This window comes from Leptonychotes weddellii, chromosome 1, assembly GCF_054177405.1.
Source record: "Leptonychotes weddellii isolate Sample4059 chromosome 1, ASM5417740v2, whole genome shotgun sequence".
NCBI lineage: Eukaryota > Metazoa > Chordata > Mammalia > Carnivora > Phocidae > Leptonychotes > Leptonychotes weddellii.
Window position 1 is genome coordinate 10,639,086 of NC_138369.1, and position 19,888 is coordinate 10,658,973.

General features: G+C 53.7%; 1 protein-coding gene across 8 annotated transcripts in view; it reads right to left on the reverse strand.

Moving 5' to 3' along the window:
- The window catches only part of IL12RB1 (interleukin 12 receptor subunit beta 1), a 32,155-nt gene that overhangs the window by 8,251 nt on the left and 4,016 nt on the right, over positions 1-19,888 (reverse strand). For 2 of the 8 annotated variants that reach the window (XM_031017126.2, XM_081815490.1), the window contains 12 exons: positions 18,890-19,032; positions 16,091-16,124; positions 15,544-15,669; positions 14,288-14,370; positions 12,996-13,239; positions 10,948-11,115; positions 10,115-10,246; positions 9,575-9,742; positions 7,737-7,871; positions 6,696-6,801; positions 6,297-6,378; positions 4,484-5,503 (listed from right to left, as the gene is read on the reverse strand). In XM_031017126.2, coding sequence (XP_030872986.1) covers positions 5,153-5,503; positions 6,297-6,378; positions 6,696-6,801; positions 7,737-7,871; positions 9,575-9,742; positions 10,115-10,246; positions 10,948-11,115; positions 12,996-13,239; positions 14,288-14,370; positions 15,544-15,669; positions 16,091-16,124; positions 18,890-19,032 — 1,772 coding nt within the window. In that variant the 3' untranslated portion in view covers positions 4,484-5,152. Of the gene's footprint in view, positions 1-1,207; positions 1,891-4,483; positions 5,504-6,296; positions 6,379-6,694; positions 6,802-7,736; positions 7,872-9,574; positions 9,825-10,114; positions 10,247-10,947; positions 11,116-12,995; positions 13,240-14,287; positions 14,371-15,543; positions 15,670-16,090; positions 16,125-18,889; positions 19,033-19,888 lie in introns of those variants that run through there. The other 6 variants (XM_081815481.1, XM_081815478.1, XM_081815473.1 and 3 more) reach the window with 6 other exon arrangements.

Here is a 19,888-nt window from a genome sequence, read left to right on the forward strand (position 1 = left end):
CGACAGCTTCACCTTGCTCCCTCTCCCCGCCCCCATTCCACCCATGGAGAAACTGAGGCTCAGAGCGCCCCAGGCTGCACAGCCAGCTGGGGGGTTGGTGCCGAGCCAGGGCAGCCCCGCATCCGCCAGACGTTTGTGCGCAGACGGTGTGACCCTCCCCCCGGCCCCCCACCCGAAGGCACATCGGCGACTGCCCCCTTCCCCCACCAGCCCTCCCGGAGTGTTTTTCTTCCCTCCTCCTGGGTGTTTTGGTTTCGGCAGGAGTGGCCCCGCGGTAGCAGGCGGTTCCCGCCGGCAGGGTCAGCCCAGGGCGGGCGGGGAGCCAGGAGCAGCTCCCGGCCAGGGTGGGGAGGACTCAGGGCGCGACCCACGCCCTCGCCCCAGCACGCGTGCCAGCAAGTGCCACCTCCCCCACCCCACCCCGCCCGGGTCTTGCTCGGTCCACCGAGACAGTGGGGCCCAGCGCGGTCGCGACGCCCACGCGTGGCCACAGGGGGCGCCAAGGGGCAGATGGTTCCGGGCGGGGTTTCCCACGTCGGTGCCAAGGTTCCGTGCGCTCCGTTCGTTATTAAACATTGATGGAGGCGGCTGGGTGCCTGCCCGGGAGGCCTCGCGGTTGGGGGACTAGGGCGCAGATGCCCCAACGCCAATGGGAGGGGGTTTGCGGACCAGAGGGAGGCGCCGGGGGTAGGAGGATGGGAGAGATGCGCGAAGACCAGGCGCATTCTTGGGTATGACACCTAATCACAAGCAACCAAAGGAACAAGAATTTGATGAATTCTCCATCAAATTAAAAAAAAAATGTGTTTTTTTTTTTCTACAAGGACACTTTTTTTTTTTTTTTGACAGAGAAAGACACAGCGAGAGAGGGAACACAAGCAGGGGGAGTGGGAGAGGGAGAAGCAGGCTTCCTGCAGAGCAAGGAGCCAGATGCGGGGCTCTATGCGGCGCTCGATGCGGGGCTCAATCCCAGGACCCTGGGATCATGACCTGAGCCGAAGGCAGATGCTTAACCGACTGAGCCACTCAGGTGCCCCTCTACAAGGACACTCTTAAGACAGTGAAGGGGTAACCCACAGAGTGGGAGAAAATATTTACAAATCTTCTGACAAGGGATCAATATCCAGACTATATAAAGACCTCTTAGGACTCAATAATAAAAAGATAAATAACCCAATTAAAAATAAGGAAAGGATTCAAAGAGAGATTTCTCCAAAGATATAATAAATGGCCAATAAGCACATGAAAAAGTGTTCAACTACCAGCAGTCCTCAGGGAAAGGCAAATCAAATCAGAGTGAGACACCACCTCACCCTAGGATGGCTCCCCGCCCCCCAAAAGGGAAATAACAGGTATTGATGAAGATGTGGGGAAATCTGAAACCTCACACATTGCTGATGGGAATCCGGCAGCACCTCGAGAAGGAAAGTTAAACACAGAATTACCCTATGACCCAACATTTGTACTCCTAGGCAGATACTAAGAAGAACTGAAAACAGGTGTTCACACCAGAGCCTGTAAACCATACTCACAGCAGCGGAAACGATTGCTCACAATCGCCAGAAGGTGGAACCCCCCGGGGTGCCCATCAAGGAATGAATGAAGAAATAAACAGGGATCCATCCACGCAGTGGAATATTATTCAGCCATAAAAAAGAATGAGGTTCTGATTCATGCTACAACGGGGATGAACTTCAAAAACATGATGCTGTTTCTTCCACAAAAGAACAGACACAAAGGCCATGTGCTGTGTGATCCCCTGGATAGGAAATGTCCCAACAGGCCAATCCATAGAGACAGCAGATTGGTGGTTGCCAGGGACTGGGGGAGGCGGGAGGGGGAGTGACTGCTCATGGGCACAGGGTTTCCTTTTGAGGTGATGAAAATGTTCTGGAATTAGACAAAGGCGGTGATTGCACAACATTGGGAATACATCAAATGCTATGGAATTGTTCACTTTGCAAGGGTGATTTGTATGGTATGTGGATATCTCTAAAAAAAAAAAAACACGGAAAAACAAAAAAAGGAGGAATGAACAAAGGCGCACAGTTGGGGGCAGGGCATCCCTGTCATCTGCAGGGCTCGGGCAGTTATGTGTGAGAGGCCAGGCCACGGCTGTCCTGTGTGTCATCTCCCACAGCCCAGGGTCCCCGGGGGCCGCTGATACCGCAGCCCCATCCTGGCTCGAGGGCAGAGACAGAGACAATGTTTCTTTCTGACCAAACCCAGAGGCCACTGGAGAAATAGAGGAGGGAGGTATCTGGGGAGGTAAACTGAGGCAGCCTCTCTCTCTGATAAGACTTAAGAGAGGTAGAGACAGAGGAGAGGGAGTGAGAAGGGGCCAAGGGCTCTGGAGAAACCTCCTTATCCATTTTACAGACCAGAACACTGAGGCCAGTAAGGCTGAGTCACCTGCTCCTCTGAACAGCAGCAGGAAGAATCTTTGAACAACTCACAAATTGGGCCTCAACAATCCTGCTCCAGGACACCCCCCCCCCAGCCTAGGAATAAACCCCCTCGGCCCCAGTAGTGACCTCTATCCCCCTGGCTCACCCACTTCCCCATCAACCACATCTGCCTCAGGGCCTTTGCTCTCTCATTTTGCTGACCTCCCCTCACCATCTTGATATCACCCCCTCCAGGAAGCCCTCTCTCACCCACTGTTCTTCACACTTTCGCTCGTCACTCTCTCGGGGTTATTGTAACTCCCTGTATGGTGATTAGATTAGCGTCTGCCTTCCTCACCCCACCAGAAGCCCCTCATGACAGAACTGATTCCGACCTGTATAGGACAGGGCTTGGCATACAGTAGGTGCTCAACACTGACTTCACAAATCAAGGAATGAATACAGATGTGAAATGGGGTCTACTACAGTCCTGACTCCTGGAGCTTCTGGGAGGAGCTGAGGGATGGACATTCAGAGGGCCCTAGAGTAATGAGTACACAGCAGGTGCTCAAAAAACGTGGGGCCAGGGCTCCGCTAAGCAGGGTTGCTCAACCCATTGAGGTAAGGACCCCAAACCAGTGCTCTGAACCCCTTCCTATTATATAGACAGGCAAACAGAGACCCAGAGGGGTGTCTCCCAGATATATATAGACATATATAGATATAGATATATAGATATAGATAGATAGATAGATAGATAGATAGATAGATAGATAGATATAGATATAGATGGTGGGCTTCAGGCATGGCTGAATCCAGGGACGAGGGAGCCATCTGTTTGGGCTGCTGTCCTCCCTGAAAGCTTCTTTCCCAAGGCAGTTTCAGCCTCCCCCCCCCCCCCCAGTGGAAGCAAGGTGTCTATCTTCCCCATTCACAACCGCAAGAGTTCCAGATGGTGCTCAATAAATGTCTATCTCCTACTCCTTGGACCCAGGGGGCTGTGCCTAGGTGTGGGTTTGTTAACTCCAGGGTCCACCAAACAGGGTTCTGTTGTTCTGTGTGGGCCCAGGACTGGGGCAGCCTACATGGGGGCTTTTTGCTTTCCTGGAGGTTTTACAGGGGCTGTAGGGGTGGGTGTGGGGTCCTGGACTTGAGGGGGTAGTTCTGAGCCAGGGGCTCAGGTCACTCCGGTCTTTTTTATGAGGCCGCTGACCCAGCATCCCTTCCTGTCTGCCCACTTGGTCCTGCCACCAAAGAATGAGAACTGATCCACAAGGAAAGGCCTGCCTGGCAGGGAGGTGGCAAATTCAAGGGAGGGAGCATGCGCGGAACAGGGAGCAGTCACTGAGGCCAAGGCTTCTGTCTCCCCATCTAGATGCATATATGGGAAACTGGGGCCCCCCAAAGGGGCGGAGCCTGGACCTCTAGTCTCCCAGCCTGTGGGGCCAGACCCCTCTCACCCAGAGGCTTCACGTCCTTTTGCCACAACCCAGCGGTTCTGGGTTCTAATCTCCACCCCTCCCTCCCCCTCCCGCCCCCACTTAACACCGGAAAAGTCTGTTTTGCAAGCTCCGCAGCGGGCGGCGGGGGGAGGGTCCCCCCCGCACCCGGTCTAGGCCTGGGAGACGCGTGTTGCTGTTGCCACCTGGTGGCCACGGGGGGAATCCGAGACGACTCGTTTAACAATGGGAGGAGCTCGGGGAGGAAGAGGACAGGAAGAGGGCAGATTCCGGGGCTGAATGGGGGGCACGCGTTCCTGCTGTGCGGTGTTGGGTGTCAGGAGAAAGGGGGAACCCCAATTCCCGACCTGAGCCCTGGGCGGAGGGCCGATGGACCCCTAAGAGGGGCGGAGCTGGGGGAAGAACCAAGGCTCCTGTTTTGGGGGGACCAAATCCCACACCCTCTCGGGCCGTCGCTCCCCTTGCCCAGTCCTGACTCTGCGGAGCTCCGAGTGATCATCCCGCTCTGTCTCCCCCAGACCGGGTGCTCCTGGGGGCGCCCAAAGGGAGAGATGAATAAATGCGTGTGGAATGAATGAATGAACTCCCCTACTGGGGGGTTTTGAACAGTCCGTGCAGGTTTCAGCCAGGGGAAAGTTACGCAACAGAAGGCCCATTTATTAAGCCGTAGACCCCTCTCGACAGACGTGCGAGTTCAATATTATCCTCACCCCCATTCTACGGGGGAGGAGACTGAGGCTGAGGAGGGGCCAGCTTAGAACGCTTAGGGCCCCTCGTGTTTTCCCACGACTAGATCCTCCTCCGGGGCTGGACCCTGCAGCGCAACAGAGCTCTGTGCCCGGACTCCCCGTCGAGTGCTCCTGGGACACAACATCCAGCCTAGGGTCCTAGGATCAGCACGAGCCCCCCTCTGGGTCCCCCCTCCAATCTATTCCCCATGGCAGTCAGGGGGTGTGGCAGCTTCCTTTTCATGGTGGTTCCTGGGTTCCCACCACGGGGCTGTGGCACAATCTGTGCTGGCCGGAGGGGAGGGGCCGGGACGGGGAAATGGGGTCTGGGTCACTCGGCCCAGGTTTGACTCCTGCCTGTGCTGCCCTAGCTTCAGGCTAGCCACTTGCTCTCTCTGAGCCTCAGTGGTCATATCTGTAGAATAGAATAGCCATGTACCTCTCGAGGTGGTTACAGGGAATCAGGACATCACGTGAGTGTCTAGATGGAACAGGCTGGGTATGCAATGTTTGCTTAATAACCAGCCGCCTTCCGTCTTCCTGCCTGAAGGAGGAGGCCAACTTCCCCCTCTCTCCCTCAGGCCTCCAGGCCTACGTGCGAAGGGCCACTGAATATGGGGGTCTGTATCAGGTCTCCCAAGGGCAGTGAGAGTCCAGCCACCTGGGCAGGGTTGCCCTCCAGACCCTCCTGCCTGCCCGGCCCCAGAGCCAGAGTCTCGGGGTGGCTTTGCACCTGTCTCCTGTCCTCCAGGGGCAGCTCTGTGTCCAAAGCCAGTTCAGGAGTGCCCCGAAGGAGCTCTGTCTTCACCTCCCCAGCAGGTGTGTCCAGGTCAGTTCCCTCACCTTTTTCCCAGGACGTGTTCACCACCAAGGCCTCTTTCAGGGACACCTCCTCTGGGAAGTCTGCGGGGCTTGCCCACTGCCAAGCCTAGATAGGAAGGGTGGGGCCAAGGCTCAGGGCAGGGCCCTATTTTCCAACCACACAAGGGGCAGATCAGGTTCCTGCTGGCTTAATTCCCTAAAATCCTGAGACCAATTTGAGGATCAGCTCTGCCTCAATGACACCCCCCCCTTCAGCCCCTTTTAGGAAGCCCCCCTACCCCCACCCTCACACACACCCCATTTCTCTTTGGGAAATCATTGCTCCTCTTCTCACTGTTGATGTGGTTGGGCCTTGGCCCCACCACAAGTTGAGTGATGGACATGTGACCTGGCCCAGCCAATCAGAGCACTCTAGCCCCTGATACCCACAATAGGCTCAGGGATGAGCATGTGACCCACACTAGGCCTATCGGTGATGGCCCTGAGACTTTTGCTAAAGTGAATGGGGAAAATGGACACCCTTCTTCCACTGGGGAAAGGCTGAGCCTGAGTGGGAGGGAAGCCTGCAGGCAGAACAGCAGTCCAGACAAATGGATGCCCAGTCTCTGGATTCCTAGACCTAGCCATGCCTGAAGCCCACCATCTGGGGAATCCACCCCCCATCCCCCATCAGGTTCCCGTTTTGTTGAAGCCACTTTGAGTTGTTTCTACTGTTAGGAAATGACCCACAGGAGGTTCCTCTCTGGGCCTCTGCTTGCCTATCTGTGAAATAGGACAGGGTTTTGGAGTCCCTGTGTCAGTGGTTAGGGGAGAATAAAATGAGTTAACGCATGGCCATTACTCTTGCCCAGAATATAGACCCAAGAAATAGGACTTTAAATTAGAAAAGGAGCCCTTACCTGCTTGCCCTGGCTGCTAGGGAACTCGATCACAGTGCTGGCACAGGGTGTGGGCAGGGGTGGGCACAGGTGCCGCACAACCCTGGGGAGGGAAGGAAGCTGGTCAGAGGAGCAGTGTTTTCTCTCTGTTCTTACTTTTTAATTGTTCTGACTTACTCTTTTCATCTCTGCTAGGTTATAAAGGGAGAATGGATGTGGATTGGGGGTGGGAGGTGTGGGAGTCTGACAGACCTGGGTTCAAATCCCAGCTCTGCCCCCACTGTTGGATACCTTGGGCCTGACTCTCTGGGCCTCAGTTTCCTCATCTGTAAACTGGGCACAAATACCGACTCAGTGTGAGCAGTTACTATGATCACTATTGCCATTACGGATCATCTTGGGGGAGATGGTGCAAATTACCTGTTCAGGCTGAGGTACCCAACGACGCCCAGGAGAAGGATGCTGGCGAAGCTCCCCAGAGATACGAGGAGTATGGACAAATCGAACAACCGGGAAACCTGGACTTCTGGGAGTGGGAGAGGTTGAACTGGGGGAGGGACACCTGCTGCCTCTCACGGGGAAGGGAGCTGGGAAGGAGTTGCTGGGACCCTCCAGCAACTCCCTGCTGACCATGGCACGCCGTGGGTCCCTCTGTGCCTGGCTCCTCATGTGTGAAGCAGAAGGCCAGGGAACCCACTTGCCCTGCATCTGCAGGATAAAGGCCTGGCGCACAGGGCTCAGGACACTGTAGCTCCACGTGCCCGCAGGTTGTGCTCACGTGATTGCTCCCCTGGACCCAGACCTGCCGCCCCATGCCAAGCCTGACCCACTGGTTCTCTTGAGACCCGACTGCTCTATAAGGGCAACAGGAAAGGACCATGGCAGGAATAGGGATCATTTGGTTTCCAAATATCTTCTGGCCACACACCCCAAGACAGCGGAGCCCACCTCCTTATCTTTATGACAAGAGAGACACTCATTCATTCATATTCATTCATTCATTCACTCAACAAATGGCCCCCAGCCCCCTCCCCCTCCCCTGGAGCCCCCAGGCTGGGGGAGGCAGAGCCTGGACACAGACACCCTCACCCATTCCCAAGGTGTCAGGCCAGGAAGGAAGGATTGTCACAGCTAGGGGCGGGGGGAGGGGAGGGTGGGCACCCAGGGGAAAGCATGGAAGGCTTCCTGGAGGAGGAAGCTTTTGATCTGAGTTTTAAGGATGAATAGGAGTTAGCGGGGAGAACAAACATCCCAGGCAGAGGGGCCTGCATGGGCAAGGCAATGGGAGTGTGAGAGAAGGTCCCTGAGGGGAAACTGCACAAGGAGGGGGGAGCAGAGTGGGCTGGGACCTTCTCCTGTGGGAGATACATGGGGAGCAGGGCCAGGGCGGGGCTGCCTGCGGAGGCTCGGGATGGGGCAGTGCATGCTGGGTACATACCCAGGCCCTGCTCTCCTACTCACCGATGCTGAATGGCTGGGGTTGACTCCAGGCGCCCTGCAGTGTCGCTGTGTCTGCTCGAACCTGCACGGTGTAGGCTGTGCCAGCCCGAAGGCCACCAAGGGTGACCTGGGTCTCTGTGGGCTTCACGGGCAGCTCTGTGGGAGGGAGGCAGCCCTGGGTCCCCAGACTCCCTTTACTCCCAGGAGGCCAGGCTCAGGGGTGGGATGCCCAGGTCCTGGCTGGGCAGCCACACCCTGGGAGTGGTAGTGGGGACTCAAGCACATTTTGCTGAAAATTCTTTTTTTTTTAATCTAAGATTTATTTATTTGAGAGAGAGCATGAGCAGGAGGGGCAGAGAGAGAGGGAGAGAGAATCTCAAGCAGACTCCGCGCTGAGTGTGGAGCCTGAGGCAGGGCTCGATCTCATGACCCTGAGATCACCACCTGAGCCGAAACCAAGAGTGGGATGCTTAACCGACTGCGCCAGCCAGGCGTCCCTGCTGAAAACTCTGAATGTACCCATTCACCTCAACTTATTTGGAGGAATATTCTTCCCCAAACTATTTAGTGAATGATGCTATCTTTCTCAAATTCTGACCTCTGCTGGCTCCTTGCTCACTCCCGGACCCAGCCCCATCGTCCAAGCTCCCTAAAGGTTCAGTTGCACCTCAGGGCCTTTGCACTGGCAGTCCCGCCTCCTCTACCTTGCTCACCCTTTCCCCAGATATCCCCATGGTTTCCTCCCTCTCCTTCTTCCCGTCTTTAGGGTGAAGATCAGCATTAACTTTGCCTATCTTGCTTCCTCAGTGTCCCTACAACCTCAGCACACAGCAGGACCTCAGCACACGCTGTGGAATTGGATGGCTTTAACAAATAAAGCTCTCCGTAAAAATCCTTAAAATGAGAATACAGTTGTTGGCTGTTATCAAGAAGAAAACAATTCCTAGAACCCTAGGTCTATATTCTTCGTATATACATATATTCAAGAGGAATATTCTTCAAAAGAAATTGGAGCGGGGGGGAGGGGGAAGGGGGATTGGTCAATTTGGCCAATGGGCATTTGGCGCATTCATCTTCAGCATTTTGACTTTCGGCAAATTGGTAAAAGGGCTGCTTCCAGCTGCGCCACCCTGGATAAGACACTGAACCCCACTTGGCTTCCTTTACCCCCTCTAAACAATGGGTGGTCAAGCAGATGGCAGGATGTCTGTGTTTCTGAGGTTAGAGCATCCCCCCAGCAAGCCCCCCCCGCCCCGGCATTCATGCCTTGACAGGTGCTGGGTGCTTGGTGAGAAGGCAGAGACTCGAAGAGGCAGGTCTTGCTGGCCTGGCCTGTTGCTGCAGGAGGTGGCTGGGTGAGGCCGTATCCAAAAGACTGTGTTCCCCGCGTGGAAGGTGGAGCCCCCAGTGTGTAAAACAACAGGAAACCCCAGCACTGGTGAGACTTGCCCTGTACGTTCTGCTTTCTTTCCCTCCCAAGGGGCAGGAAGGGGCACCTGACTGAGCCCAAATCCAGGCTTGCTTAACCCTTGGGGGCAGGAATCCCTCTCCAGGCCTCAGTTTCCCCATCTGTGAAATGGACACCATCATCCCGCTCCATGGGAGTCCAGTTGCCGATTCGCACGAGGGGTTGTGATCCATACACGGAGTCCATTGTGAGCCCACAGCTGCTGCCCACGGGGCCCTCCTGGGGGTCCGGAAAGGGCAGTCTGGCCTCTTTGAGTCGAACAACCCTTGTTTTATGGGTGGGAAAACCAAGGCCCAGAGAGGGCCAGTGAGGTGCTCAGGGTCCCCTAGCAAGGCAGACATCGACCCCAGGCCCCTTCTTCCCCCCGCCCGGCCCGCGCTGCCTCACGTACCAGACATGAGGTTGCCCTCCTCATCCTGGTAGCGCACGACGTACTCCTTCAGGACCCCCGGGCAAGTGCTCAGCGGGGATGGTGTCCAGTCCACAGACACGGAGTCCTGGCTGAGCTTCTTCACCAACACGTGTTGTGGGCGTCCGGCCCCCGAGGCTGCAACTAGCACTATCGCCATGGTCAATTCCAAGAGCACTGGCTGAATGTTTCCTGCCTGCCCAGCCTGGCACCGTCCAGAGACCCAGGGAAGCTTGGCAACAGAGTCAGGCGGGCCTGGGTTTGAATCCCGGCTCCACGACTCAGGCCCCATCGCTGCCCCTCTCTGAGACTCACTTTTCTTATCTATGAAATGGGGCAATGCCGCTCGGGGCGGGGGCGGGGGGGGGTGTCTTTGGGATCCCCTGGGACTTCTGCACGCCTGGCTTCTGGCCAAGGCCTGACCCAGAGTAAGTGCCTCTAAGTGTTCGTTCCCTCCTCCCGACACCCAAGGCCACCACCAAGCCCTCCAGAGAGACCACCTTGCAGGTGTGGGCTACTCACCATCGCCCCCAAAGTGATAGGTGGACAAGACCGTGGACCACGAGATGGGCTTCTCTGGGCGTGGAGAGGCAAAGATCGTGATGTGGTAACACACCTTCTGCTCCATAGGTCCTCTGCTCCAGCTGTAGGTTGCTAGAAGGATTGACAAGGCCCAGGCCGGTAAATAGGTTGTATCTCCACCTCCGCCTCTTTGCACTGGCCGTACCTCATGCCAGGAACTCCTAGAGCACTCCTGCTCATGCTTCAAAGCCCTTGCACCAATGTCCCCTCTTCCAGGATCCCTTCCTTATTCTCCCCTTAGCCCATCTCCCACCTGCAGCCCAGCCCGGACTCTACGGGGCCAGGTGCGTCTGGATCCAGCTCTTGGCTCCCAAGTCTAGGAACCCGTCAAGGGCCAGGCTGAGGCTGAGGTTTCCGGGGGCCCTGGCCAGGCCCAGGGTAGGAAGTGGGAGAGTGAGAGGCTGCCGGGGCTCTAAGGCTCCCCCTTTTTCTCCAGAGGCCTCATTAATTTGCCACCAGCATCTTGTGGGCTGCCACCTTCTTTGGCGCAGGTGGCTGTTTAACAAACACCCTGGGATGTGAAACTCATTACCTATTGGGGTGCAATCTGCCGGGAGCTATAAGCCCTGACACCTCAGGACACTGGCAGGAGGCTTCAGACCCACATGGGTGGCAGGGTCCAAGTCTCAGCCTGTCCCACCTCCGCGTGACCTCGGGCAAGGAGCAAGAGCGCTCTGGGCCTCAGACACCTCACACGCACAGCCCCTATAGGTAGGAGCCGACCGGGGGCTCTAAGGGAGGAGGCAGAGGCGGGGCTACTGACGTTACGGTACCCATTCCGGTAGGGTCCGGGTCCTGGGGCGGAGTCAGTGCGCAGTGGGTAAGGTTCCTGTCCTGGCCCTGGGGCTGCCACTCAATGCAATATGTCTTGGCCCCGGCCTGGGCTGGCCAGTGCATGGTGGTCCCGTCGGCTCCCACACTGATATTCAGAGCCCCTGGTTCTGGAAGCAGATGAGAGAGGCACATCAGAACAGCTGCTCCACTCCCCTCCCCCGCCCCACCCCACCCCCGCCGCAGTCCAAGGCTCCCATAGCCCCATCCCACCCTCTCGCCAAACTCTAACCCCACAGGGCTGCGAGTTTCTGTATCTAGCTCCGTCTCCTCAATACTGGGGGCTGCCGGGCTGGGGGCCAGGCACAGAGGCAGGGTTAGGCTAGCAAGGGCGGTTTGAATGAGTTAGGTCTGACCGTGAGTTCCGTGCCAAAACGCCCACCATCTGTGCTGCCTACCTCCCCCCCCCCCACCCACCAGCCCGGGGAGCATCTCCTGCTCTAGCAGATGCCCGGCCCCCACCTTCTGCGCCCCCCAGCGGCGGGTGGGTGTGGTGCAGGATGGGCCTCCCAGACCGACTAGAGCTCAGTGGCCTGAGGACACACCCACTCGGTCCCCAGGGCTCATCTCTCCCCGCTCCCTCCAGCAAGGGCATCGGCAACAACCTCAGGGAGGCGGGCACTGTTTCCAATTCCAGAGACAACTACCATTTATTGAGCACCAGCTGTATGCGCCAGGCCAGTGCTCAGTGCTTGACGGGTGCCACTCTGCTACAAAGTGGGAGCGTGAGCACCCCAATCATACAGAAACTGAGGCTCAGAGAGGGAGAGCCACTGGCGCGCGGTCACACAGTGGGGCCATGACCCAAACCGGGCCAGGAGCTGACAGACTCGTGGCTGTGCCACCATGACGAGGGGCTTTCTGTCTCTGAGCCTCAGTGGTCTCATCTCTGAAATGGGCATCACTGTACCAGCCCTGTCCTCCCAGGACTGCTGGGTGCTCGGTAGGCCCAGGACCAGGGTGAGGTGAGTGAGGCACGCATCAGGCAGAAAACTGGAGGCACCAAAGAGCTCAGTCATCACGATAAACACTGTTTCGATGCAATATTTTTTAAGAATCAAAAAATGAATGCAAAAATGTGTGATGAGCGCTCTTCCTAATCGCCAAAAGGTGAAAAAAGCCCAAATGTTCATTAATGGAAAAACAGATAAACACCACGTGGTCCATCCGCACAGTGGAATGTTACTCAGCCGCGAAAAGGAAGTGAAGCCCCGACACACGCTACGACATGGGGGAACCTCAAAAACGTGACGCTGGGTGAGAGACGCCGGTCACAAGAGGCCACAGGGTGTGTGATCCCATGTATATGGAATGTCCAGAATGGGCAAATCCACAGAGACAGAAAGCAGATTAGTGGGTGCCAGGGGCCGGGATAAAGGACGGGGGGGGGTGACTGCTAATGGGCATGGGGTCTCCTTTTAGGGATGATAGAAATGTTCTAGAACTAGACAGAGGTGATGGTTGTCCATCATTGTGAATGTCCGGAATGCCACTGAATCGTACCTACTAAAGTGATTAATGTTGCTATGTGAATTTCACCTCAATAACATATGTATATGTATTCACATGCATGTATACATAAATGTAAGTCTTGATTTTTTCCTCATATCTATAAATATAGGTACATCTTTAAGCATGTCTATACATATACATAACAAACAAATATCAAGATTTTAAATGAAGATAGGATCAATCGTGTACTTGCGCCATCCTGCCTCACTCACCACACCCTGATCCCCGCCCTGGTCCCAGAAAACTTTATGTACCAAGACAGGTGGTTGGCCTGGGCTGTAGTTTGCCAGCTAGAGTTTTTTTAAAAATATTGCATTTTAACAGTATGTACCTTAATTAGTGATTTTGACACATTCCTAAATTCGACACCTGTTTGATTTTTGTGCCTCACCTGCCTCACCCTAGTCTAGCGGAGGCTCAGAATAAGTGCTGAGCTCTGAGAGGCCCTCCCGCAGCCCTCCCCGGCCAGAGGAGGCACCTGTGTGGGTGTGGGTTTGGGCAGGAATGTGCCACGTCTGGTTGGGGCCGGGGCCGAAGCGATTCTGGGAAACAACAGCCAGGTCATAGGCCGCGCCAGAGAGATTGAGCGGTTTCCTCAGCTGAAAGGTCATTGTGGACTTGGTCTTACACGTGCAGGACAGCATGTGCAGGCGGGCGCGGTAGGTCACCTCCCCGCCAGAGTTGGACCCGAGGCAGCCTTCTGGAAGCTCAAGCTGGGGCAGCTGTCGTGAATGTGAGAGATGGTTTGTGGAGACCTGAACACAGTCATCATGCCCATGGGCCAACATCAGGGTGCAGCCCCTGAACAGACTCATCCATGGACCACAGTCTGTGACATGAGCCAAAAGTTTTTTTAAAAACAAACAAAACAACGGGCGCCTGGGTGGCTCAGTTGGTTAAGCAACTGCCTTCAGCTCAGGTCGTGATCCTGGAGTCCCAGGATCGAGTCCCGCATCGGGCTCCCCGCTCAGTGGGGAGTCTGCTTCTCCCTCTGACCCACTCCCCTCTCATGCTCTCTCTCACTCTCTCTCTCAAATAAATAAATAAAATCTTTAAAAACAAAACAAAACAAAACCCGTGGTGCTGGCGAGGCTGCTGGGAAATAGGCATTCATGGCCAGTGCATGTTGGCTTGGAGGGAAAATAATTTGGCAAAACCTACTGAGAGTCAGGAAAAAAATGTTTTTTCTATCTTTGGACCCAGTTACCTCAAGCCTGGAAATGTTTCCTAAGAAAGGGAATTCAAATGAGAGGAAAGGCAGGAAGTAAAGCTTTACTTCAGCCTCACTGTGCCAGCCCATTAGGGACCCGGCCAAGTTAGTTATGGTAAAGCCAGTGGGTGAAACATCTGATGGTTTTGCCCCTGACTTGGGCAAGAGATTTTCCCTCTGTGCCTCAGTTTCCTTCTCTGTAAAACGGGGGTTAATTAGACTGCTCTTAATGGGTTGTTTGGGGGATTTCAAGGAAATTATCTCCCACCCAGACCAACATGGCCCACCCCGGCCTGCCTGCTTCCACCCTAGACCCTCACAGTCTGTTCCCCCCATGGCAGCCAGGGGAAGTCTGTGAACACCTGAACCCAGTCATATTTCTCTGCTCACACACCCTCCATTGTTCCCCATTAACTGCAGAGTTAAACCCACAGTCCTTGGAGTCCTTGCCACCTCCACGTCTCTTCCCTCACCGTATCCCACTTGCACACCCCGACTCCAGCCTCTTGTCTCCTTCTCCCCATCTCCGGCCACCCCACAGCGTTGTGATGGCCCATTACCTGCCCGTGCAGGGTGACCTGCCTCCTCCCATGTGGACGGAGCGCCTCCACCGAGAACTTCAAGGTGGGCTTTGGGGGATGTTCTGCAATGGGGTGGCAAGACAGTGACGCTGGGGGTTGTCCCTTGCTCACCGCCACCTCCCGCAGACCCCGCACAGGGACCCAGGACCTTTTCCTTCCCTCCCTTGAAACACAGGATTCCCATGGGTCGTTAAATAATTTTCAAAATCGGAAACATGGAGATCTAGTCTATGACAACGTGACTATACTTAACTCCATAAAACTGTGCACTTTAGAGGCGCCTGGGTGGCTCAGTCATTCAGGCATCGGACTCTTGATTTCAGCTCAGGTCATGGTCTTAGGGCTGTGGGATCGGGCTCCAGGCTTGATGGGGAGTCTGCTTGAGATTCTCTCTCTCCCTCTCCCTCTGCCCCTCCCCCTGCTATGCGTGCGCGCTCTCTCTCAAATAAATAAATAAGGTCTTAAAAAAAAAAAACCCTACACTTTAAAATGATTAAAGTGGAACATTTTATATTATGCATTTTCTACTACAATTTTTGTTCTGAAGTCTGAAAATAACTCTTGGAGTTGTTTCCCACAGATAATGGCACTGGGGCCGGAGGAGACCCCAGGTCACAAGGCCAGGGGCAAAATATTGACAATCACCTCATCCTTCCTTGCCTCTTGGGCCACATCTCCACTTCGGAGCTGCCCAAACTCCAGCTTCCTGTGTCATTTGGGAAACTACGTGTTCTCGACACAGTGGTCTCCCCCTGCCAACTCCCTGTGTGGCTTTAAAAGAGCAAAACCAACTGGACACATTGGAAGGAGAGAAAGACTGGAAAACGTTTCTTTTTAGATTACGGATTCTCCACATTTTACAAAGTGAAACTCGCTCACTGCCCCACCACCTTTTTTTTTTTTTAAGATTTTATTTATTGATTTGAGAGAGAGAGCGCGCATGAGTGGGGGTGGGGGGTAGGGGGACCGAGGGGCAGAGGCAGAGGGAGAAGCCAACTCCCCGCTGAGCAGGGAGCCCAAGCCAGGGCTCGGTCCCAAGGACCCTAGGATCATGACCTGAGCTGAAGGCAGACGCTTAACCGACTGAGCCACCCAGGAGCCCTGCCCTGCCACCTTTTATTAATTACTACGAATTTCTCCCGCCGCCTTATTTTTAACACCTGCCATCTTATTTCTAATCCCCACTGCTGTATTTCTAATGCCTGCCCCGTTCCTGTGGCTCTGAGTGCTCTCACCAGGGGGGACACACACGGGGCTGCTCCAGCTGCTCCAGGGGTCTCCTGGGGCTCCCGGCCTGAGTCGCCGCCTGCGTAGCTGGAATTCCTGGGCTGCATCCGTCCACAGGGGGCAGAGGCAGGACTCTGGCAGGGAAATAGGCCAAAGATCAAGCTGAAGGGCTGTCCCATACCTGGGGGTGCCCGGGGCTTGGCACTCGTCATTTAGCCATCATACACTTATTGAGTGCCAACTGTGTGCTGGGCCCTGGGGCCACCACGGGAATAGGCCAGGCCCTGTTCTCTTGGGGGGCCTCAAGATCTCCCATTCTTGCCCCGGCCCTAGGTCGGAGTCGAGACAAGGCCAACCCATTGGGATGTGGCCCTGATCAATGAATGGCTTTTCACCCCCAAGGCTGTTTCCTCACCTGTGAAATGGGAATAATCCAATACTGAACTACAGGGCGGGCCAGCAAGCATACAAAGAATTTAGCACTGGGCCTGGCATACAGTGGGTGCTCAATTAATGCTAGCATGCTGCCGCTGTTGTTGGTACTATTATTCTCACCGAAGCCAGCATCCTCCTGACGTCCGCAGTTGCCCTAGGACCAGATCATATATATGTATACATAGTTTCACCTTTTGGTAAAAGGTAAAAAAAAATTGAAAAAAATATTAGCTCTTTAACCATTTTAAACAATTATTCTAAGCGCAATGTGGGAGCTTGGATTAGATCCAGGAACAGAAAGAGGACATTTGCTTAAAAAAAAAAAAAAAAAAAGAGGACATGCGTGGAAAAACGGGGGATATCTGCATAATCTCTGGTTTAGTCCCTAGCAACATGCCAATGTTCATCTCCGTTGTGGACAGACGCACTCAAGAACGTAAGATGTTCGCATGTGGGGAGGCTGGGGGCCGTTTCTAGGGGAGCTGGCTACTTCCTTGGAACTTTTCTGAAAATCTAAGATTATTCCCAAAGTAAAAGTTTTGCTTAAAAGATTTCAGGAGGCAAAATTATTATCCTGTACTATCCTACAAAAATTATTTTAGGAGGGAAAAACCTGTATGTCAGTGGTGTTGGGGGTCAGGAGAGTCAGGTTTAGGACACGGCCTGCCCCCCATGCCCTGTTTGATGTGGAGGGGTCCCCCAACATCCTGAGCTTCAGTTCCCTCCTCTGCAAAGGGCGGGATGCAGGGTCTACTGCAGAGTGTGCTTAGGGGGCTGGAAATAAAAAAGAGAGAGATGCCCCTCCCCAGCAAGGGTCCCATATCACCTGTCTCTAACTGATCCCATTTGCCTGATGGGGTCACTGAGGCTCAGGGGGGCCCAACATTGGGAGGGAAGATGAGGCTGAAGCTGGAGCGGCTCCCTGGCCTCAAGATGCTCCCTGTCTGAGGGAGGAGGAGACCCTACAATTCAGAGGCTGGAGGTCTCTGTCTTCTCCCAATCTAAGGGTTTCTTGGGGCCTAATAAGCAAGGGCTGAGGTTCCTTTTTTTTTTTTTTAAAGAATTTATTTATTTATTTGACAGAGAGAGACACAGCCCGAGAGGGAGCACAAGCAGGGGGAGTGGGAGAGGGAGAAGCAGGCTTCCCGCCAAGCAGGGAGCCCGATGCGGGACTCGATCCCAGGACCCCGGGATCATGACCTGAGCCGAAGGCAGACGCTTAACGACTGAGCCACCCAGGCGCCCCAAGGGCTGAGGTTTCTTACAGGCCCCGCTTGCTCTGCGTGAGGGCAACAGAGGGGGCAGCAGAAGGTAGCTGCGGAATGAATGAAGGTCCACAGAGGACATACAGATGGCCAACAGGTAGATAAACCGTGTGCAACATCACTCATCATCAGGGCAGTGCAAATCAAAACCACAACGAGATATCACCTCAGTTTGAATGACTATCATCAAAAAGACACAAGACAGGCGCGCCTGGGTGGCTCAGTTGGTTAAGTATCTGCCTTCGTGATCCCAGGGTCCTGGGATGGAGCCCTGCATCAGGCTCCCTGCTCAGCGGGGAGCCTGCTTCTCCCTCTGCCTCTGCCTGATGCTCCCCCACTTGTGCTCTCTCTCTCTGTCAAATAAATAATAAATAAAATCTTAAAAAAAAAAAAAAGAACTACAATATGATCCAGCCATTCCACCTCTGGGCTTTTTTCTGGGAATGAAAACACTAACTCAAGATATATCTGCCCCCATGTTTACTGCAGCATCATGTACAATAGCTGAGATACAGAAGCAACCTAAGTGTCCAGGGGCGGATGAACGGAAAAAGAACAGGTAATATATATATATATATATATACACATACATATATACATATATACATATATATATAAATATATATATACATATATATATAAGATGGAATATTATTCAGCTATAAAAGAAGGAAAGCCTGCCATGACAATGTGGATGGGCCTTGAGGGCATTATGTTAAGTGAAATAAGTCAGAGAAAGACAAATACCATAGGATTTCTCGCACACGTGGAATCTAAAGCAAAACAGAATGGAACTCTTAGACACGGAGAACAGATTGGTGGTTGCCAGAGGCAGGGGTTGGGGGGTGGATGGAATGGGGATCAAAAGTTACAAACTTCAGTTATAAAATAAATAAGTCCTAGGGATGTCAGGTACCGCATGGAGACTATAGTTCATAACACTGTATGATGTACTTGGAAGTTCCTAGGAGAGTAGATCGTAAAAGTTCTTACAAGACATAAGGTTTGTACTTCAGATGGTGACGGAAGGTAACTAGACTAATTGGGATCATTTCACAATATATACAAATATCAAATAATGATGTTGTACACCTGAAACCAATATAATGTTATATGTCAATTATATCTCAGAAAAGGAAGAAGAAGAAGAAGAAGAAGAAGAAGAAGAAGAAAAGGAAAGAAGGAAGGGAGGAAGAAAGGAAGGAAGGAAGCTGAGTGAGTGGAAGGACAGCTTCCTGGAGAGGTGGCCCTTGAGCTGGACCCTGAAGGTGGGCTGGATTCTCATGAGCTCAGATGGAGAATGTGTGCAGATGGAGGAGACTGCATGGGCAAAGGCACAGTCTGGAAATGCAGGGCATGGGCAGAGAATGATGGCCATTCAGAGGGGGCCAGAGGAAGCACAAGGTGGGTGAGGGTACCTGGGGCCAGCTGAGGAAAGGATCCTCCTGAAGGTAATAGGGAGCAATGGAGGGTGTGTGAGCAAAGGAGGTCATGATGAGATCTGAGTATCAAAGAGACTCCAGAGGCTAGCTACAGGGCAAGAGTGGAGGCCAGGCAGGAAGGGTGATGGATGTAGAGACAGTGAAACTGATTTGGGGGTCATGTTCCCCGAGGAGAAGGCTGCTTTCTCTCCTGACCTGGGGAATAAACTCACCAACTTCCACAGGCTGCCGGCTGTCCTGTGCCGGAACTGCACCTCGGCGCCATCCTGGCGGGCTGGGGTCTCCCACTTCAAGAGCACCTGCCCCGCGGACCCAGACATGGTGATGTCTCTGGCTGACGGAGGGTCATATTTAACTGGGAGCAAAGATGGGGGTTGGGGAGGGGAGCCAGCATATGTGCGAGTTATTGGTCCTGAAAATTTCAGAAAATCTGCCCCACCCAGCCCAGGATAACCGACCGAGTCCCCAATATGTGCATCAGGGAAACCCTTACAGGTTCCATCTAAGCCTGGGATTCTATGGATCCAAGATTCAAGACTAACACTCCTTGTAGCAGCATTTTGGTGAGACAGGCACTTTTGTGAATTGCTGACGAGGATAATTAATTGAATCTACTTTTTTAAGAGGACTATTAGGGAAATCTTACTAATTTTTTAGACCCAGACCTAAAGAGAAACATCTATCATTCTTTCTGCATCTTGGTCGTACCATGCCTGATTCTACCTCAGGGCCTTTGCACTTGCTGTGCCCTTGTGCCCTCTGCCTGGAACACACTTCTCAACACTTTATTCTTTTTTTTTTTTTTTTAATATTTTTTTTTTTTTTTTAAGATTTTATTTATTTGCGAGAGAGAGAATGAGAGACAGAGAGCATGAGAGGGAGGAGGGTCAGAGGGAGAAGCAGACTCCGTGCTGAGCAGGGAGCCTGATGCGGGACTTGATCCCGGGACTCCGGGATCATGACCTGAGCCGAAGGCAGTTGCTTAACCAACTGAGCCACCCAGGCGCCCTCAACACTTTATTCTTGTTGGATCCTTTTTTATCCTTCCAGGCTCAACTTGAGCTGGAGGCCTCCTTGACCTCCCAGCAGTATCTCCTCATATGTAATAATCATTCCTGTTCATCACTCCCACTTGAATCTGGGCTCCATGAGGGCAGAGACAGGGACAGGACTCCAGGGAGGCAAGAAAGACAAGGCTGTACAAATACACG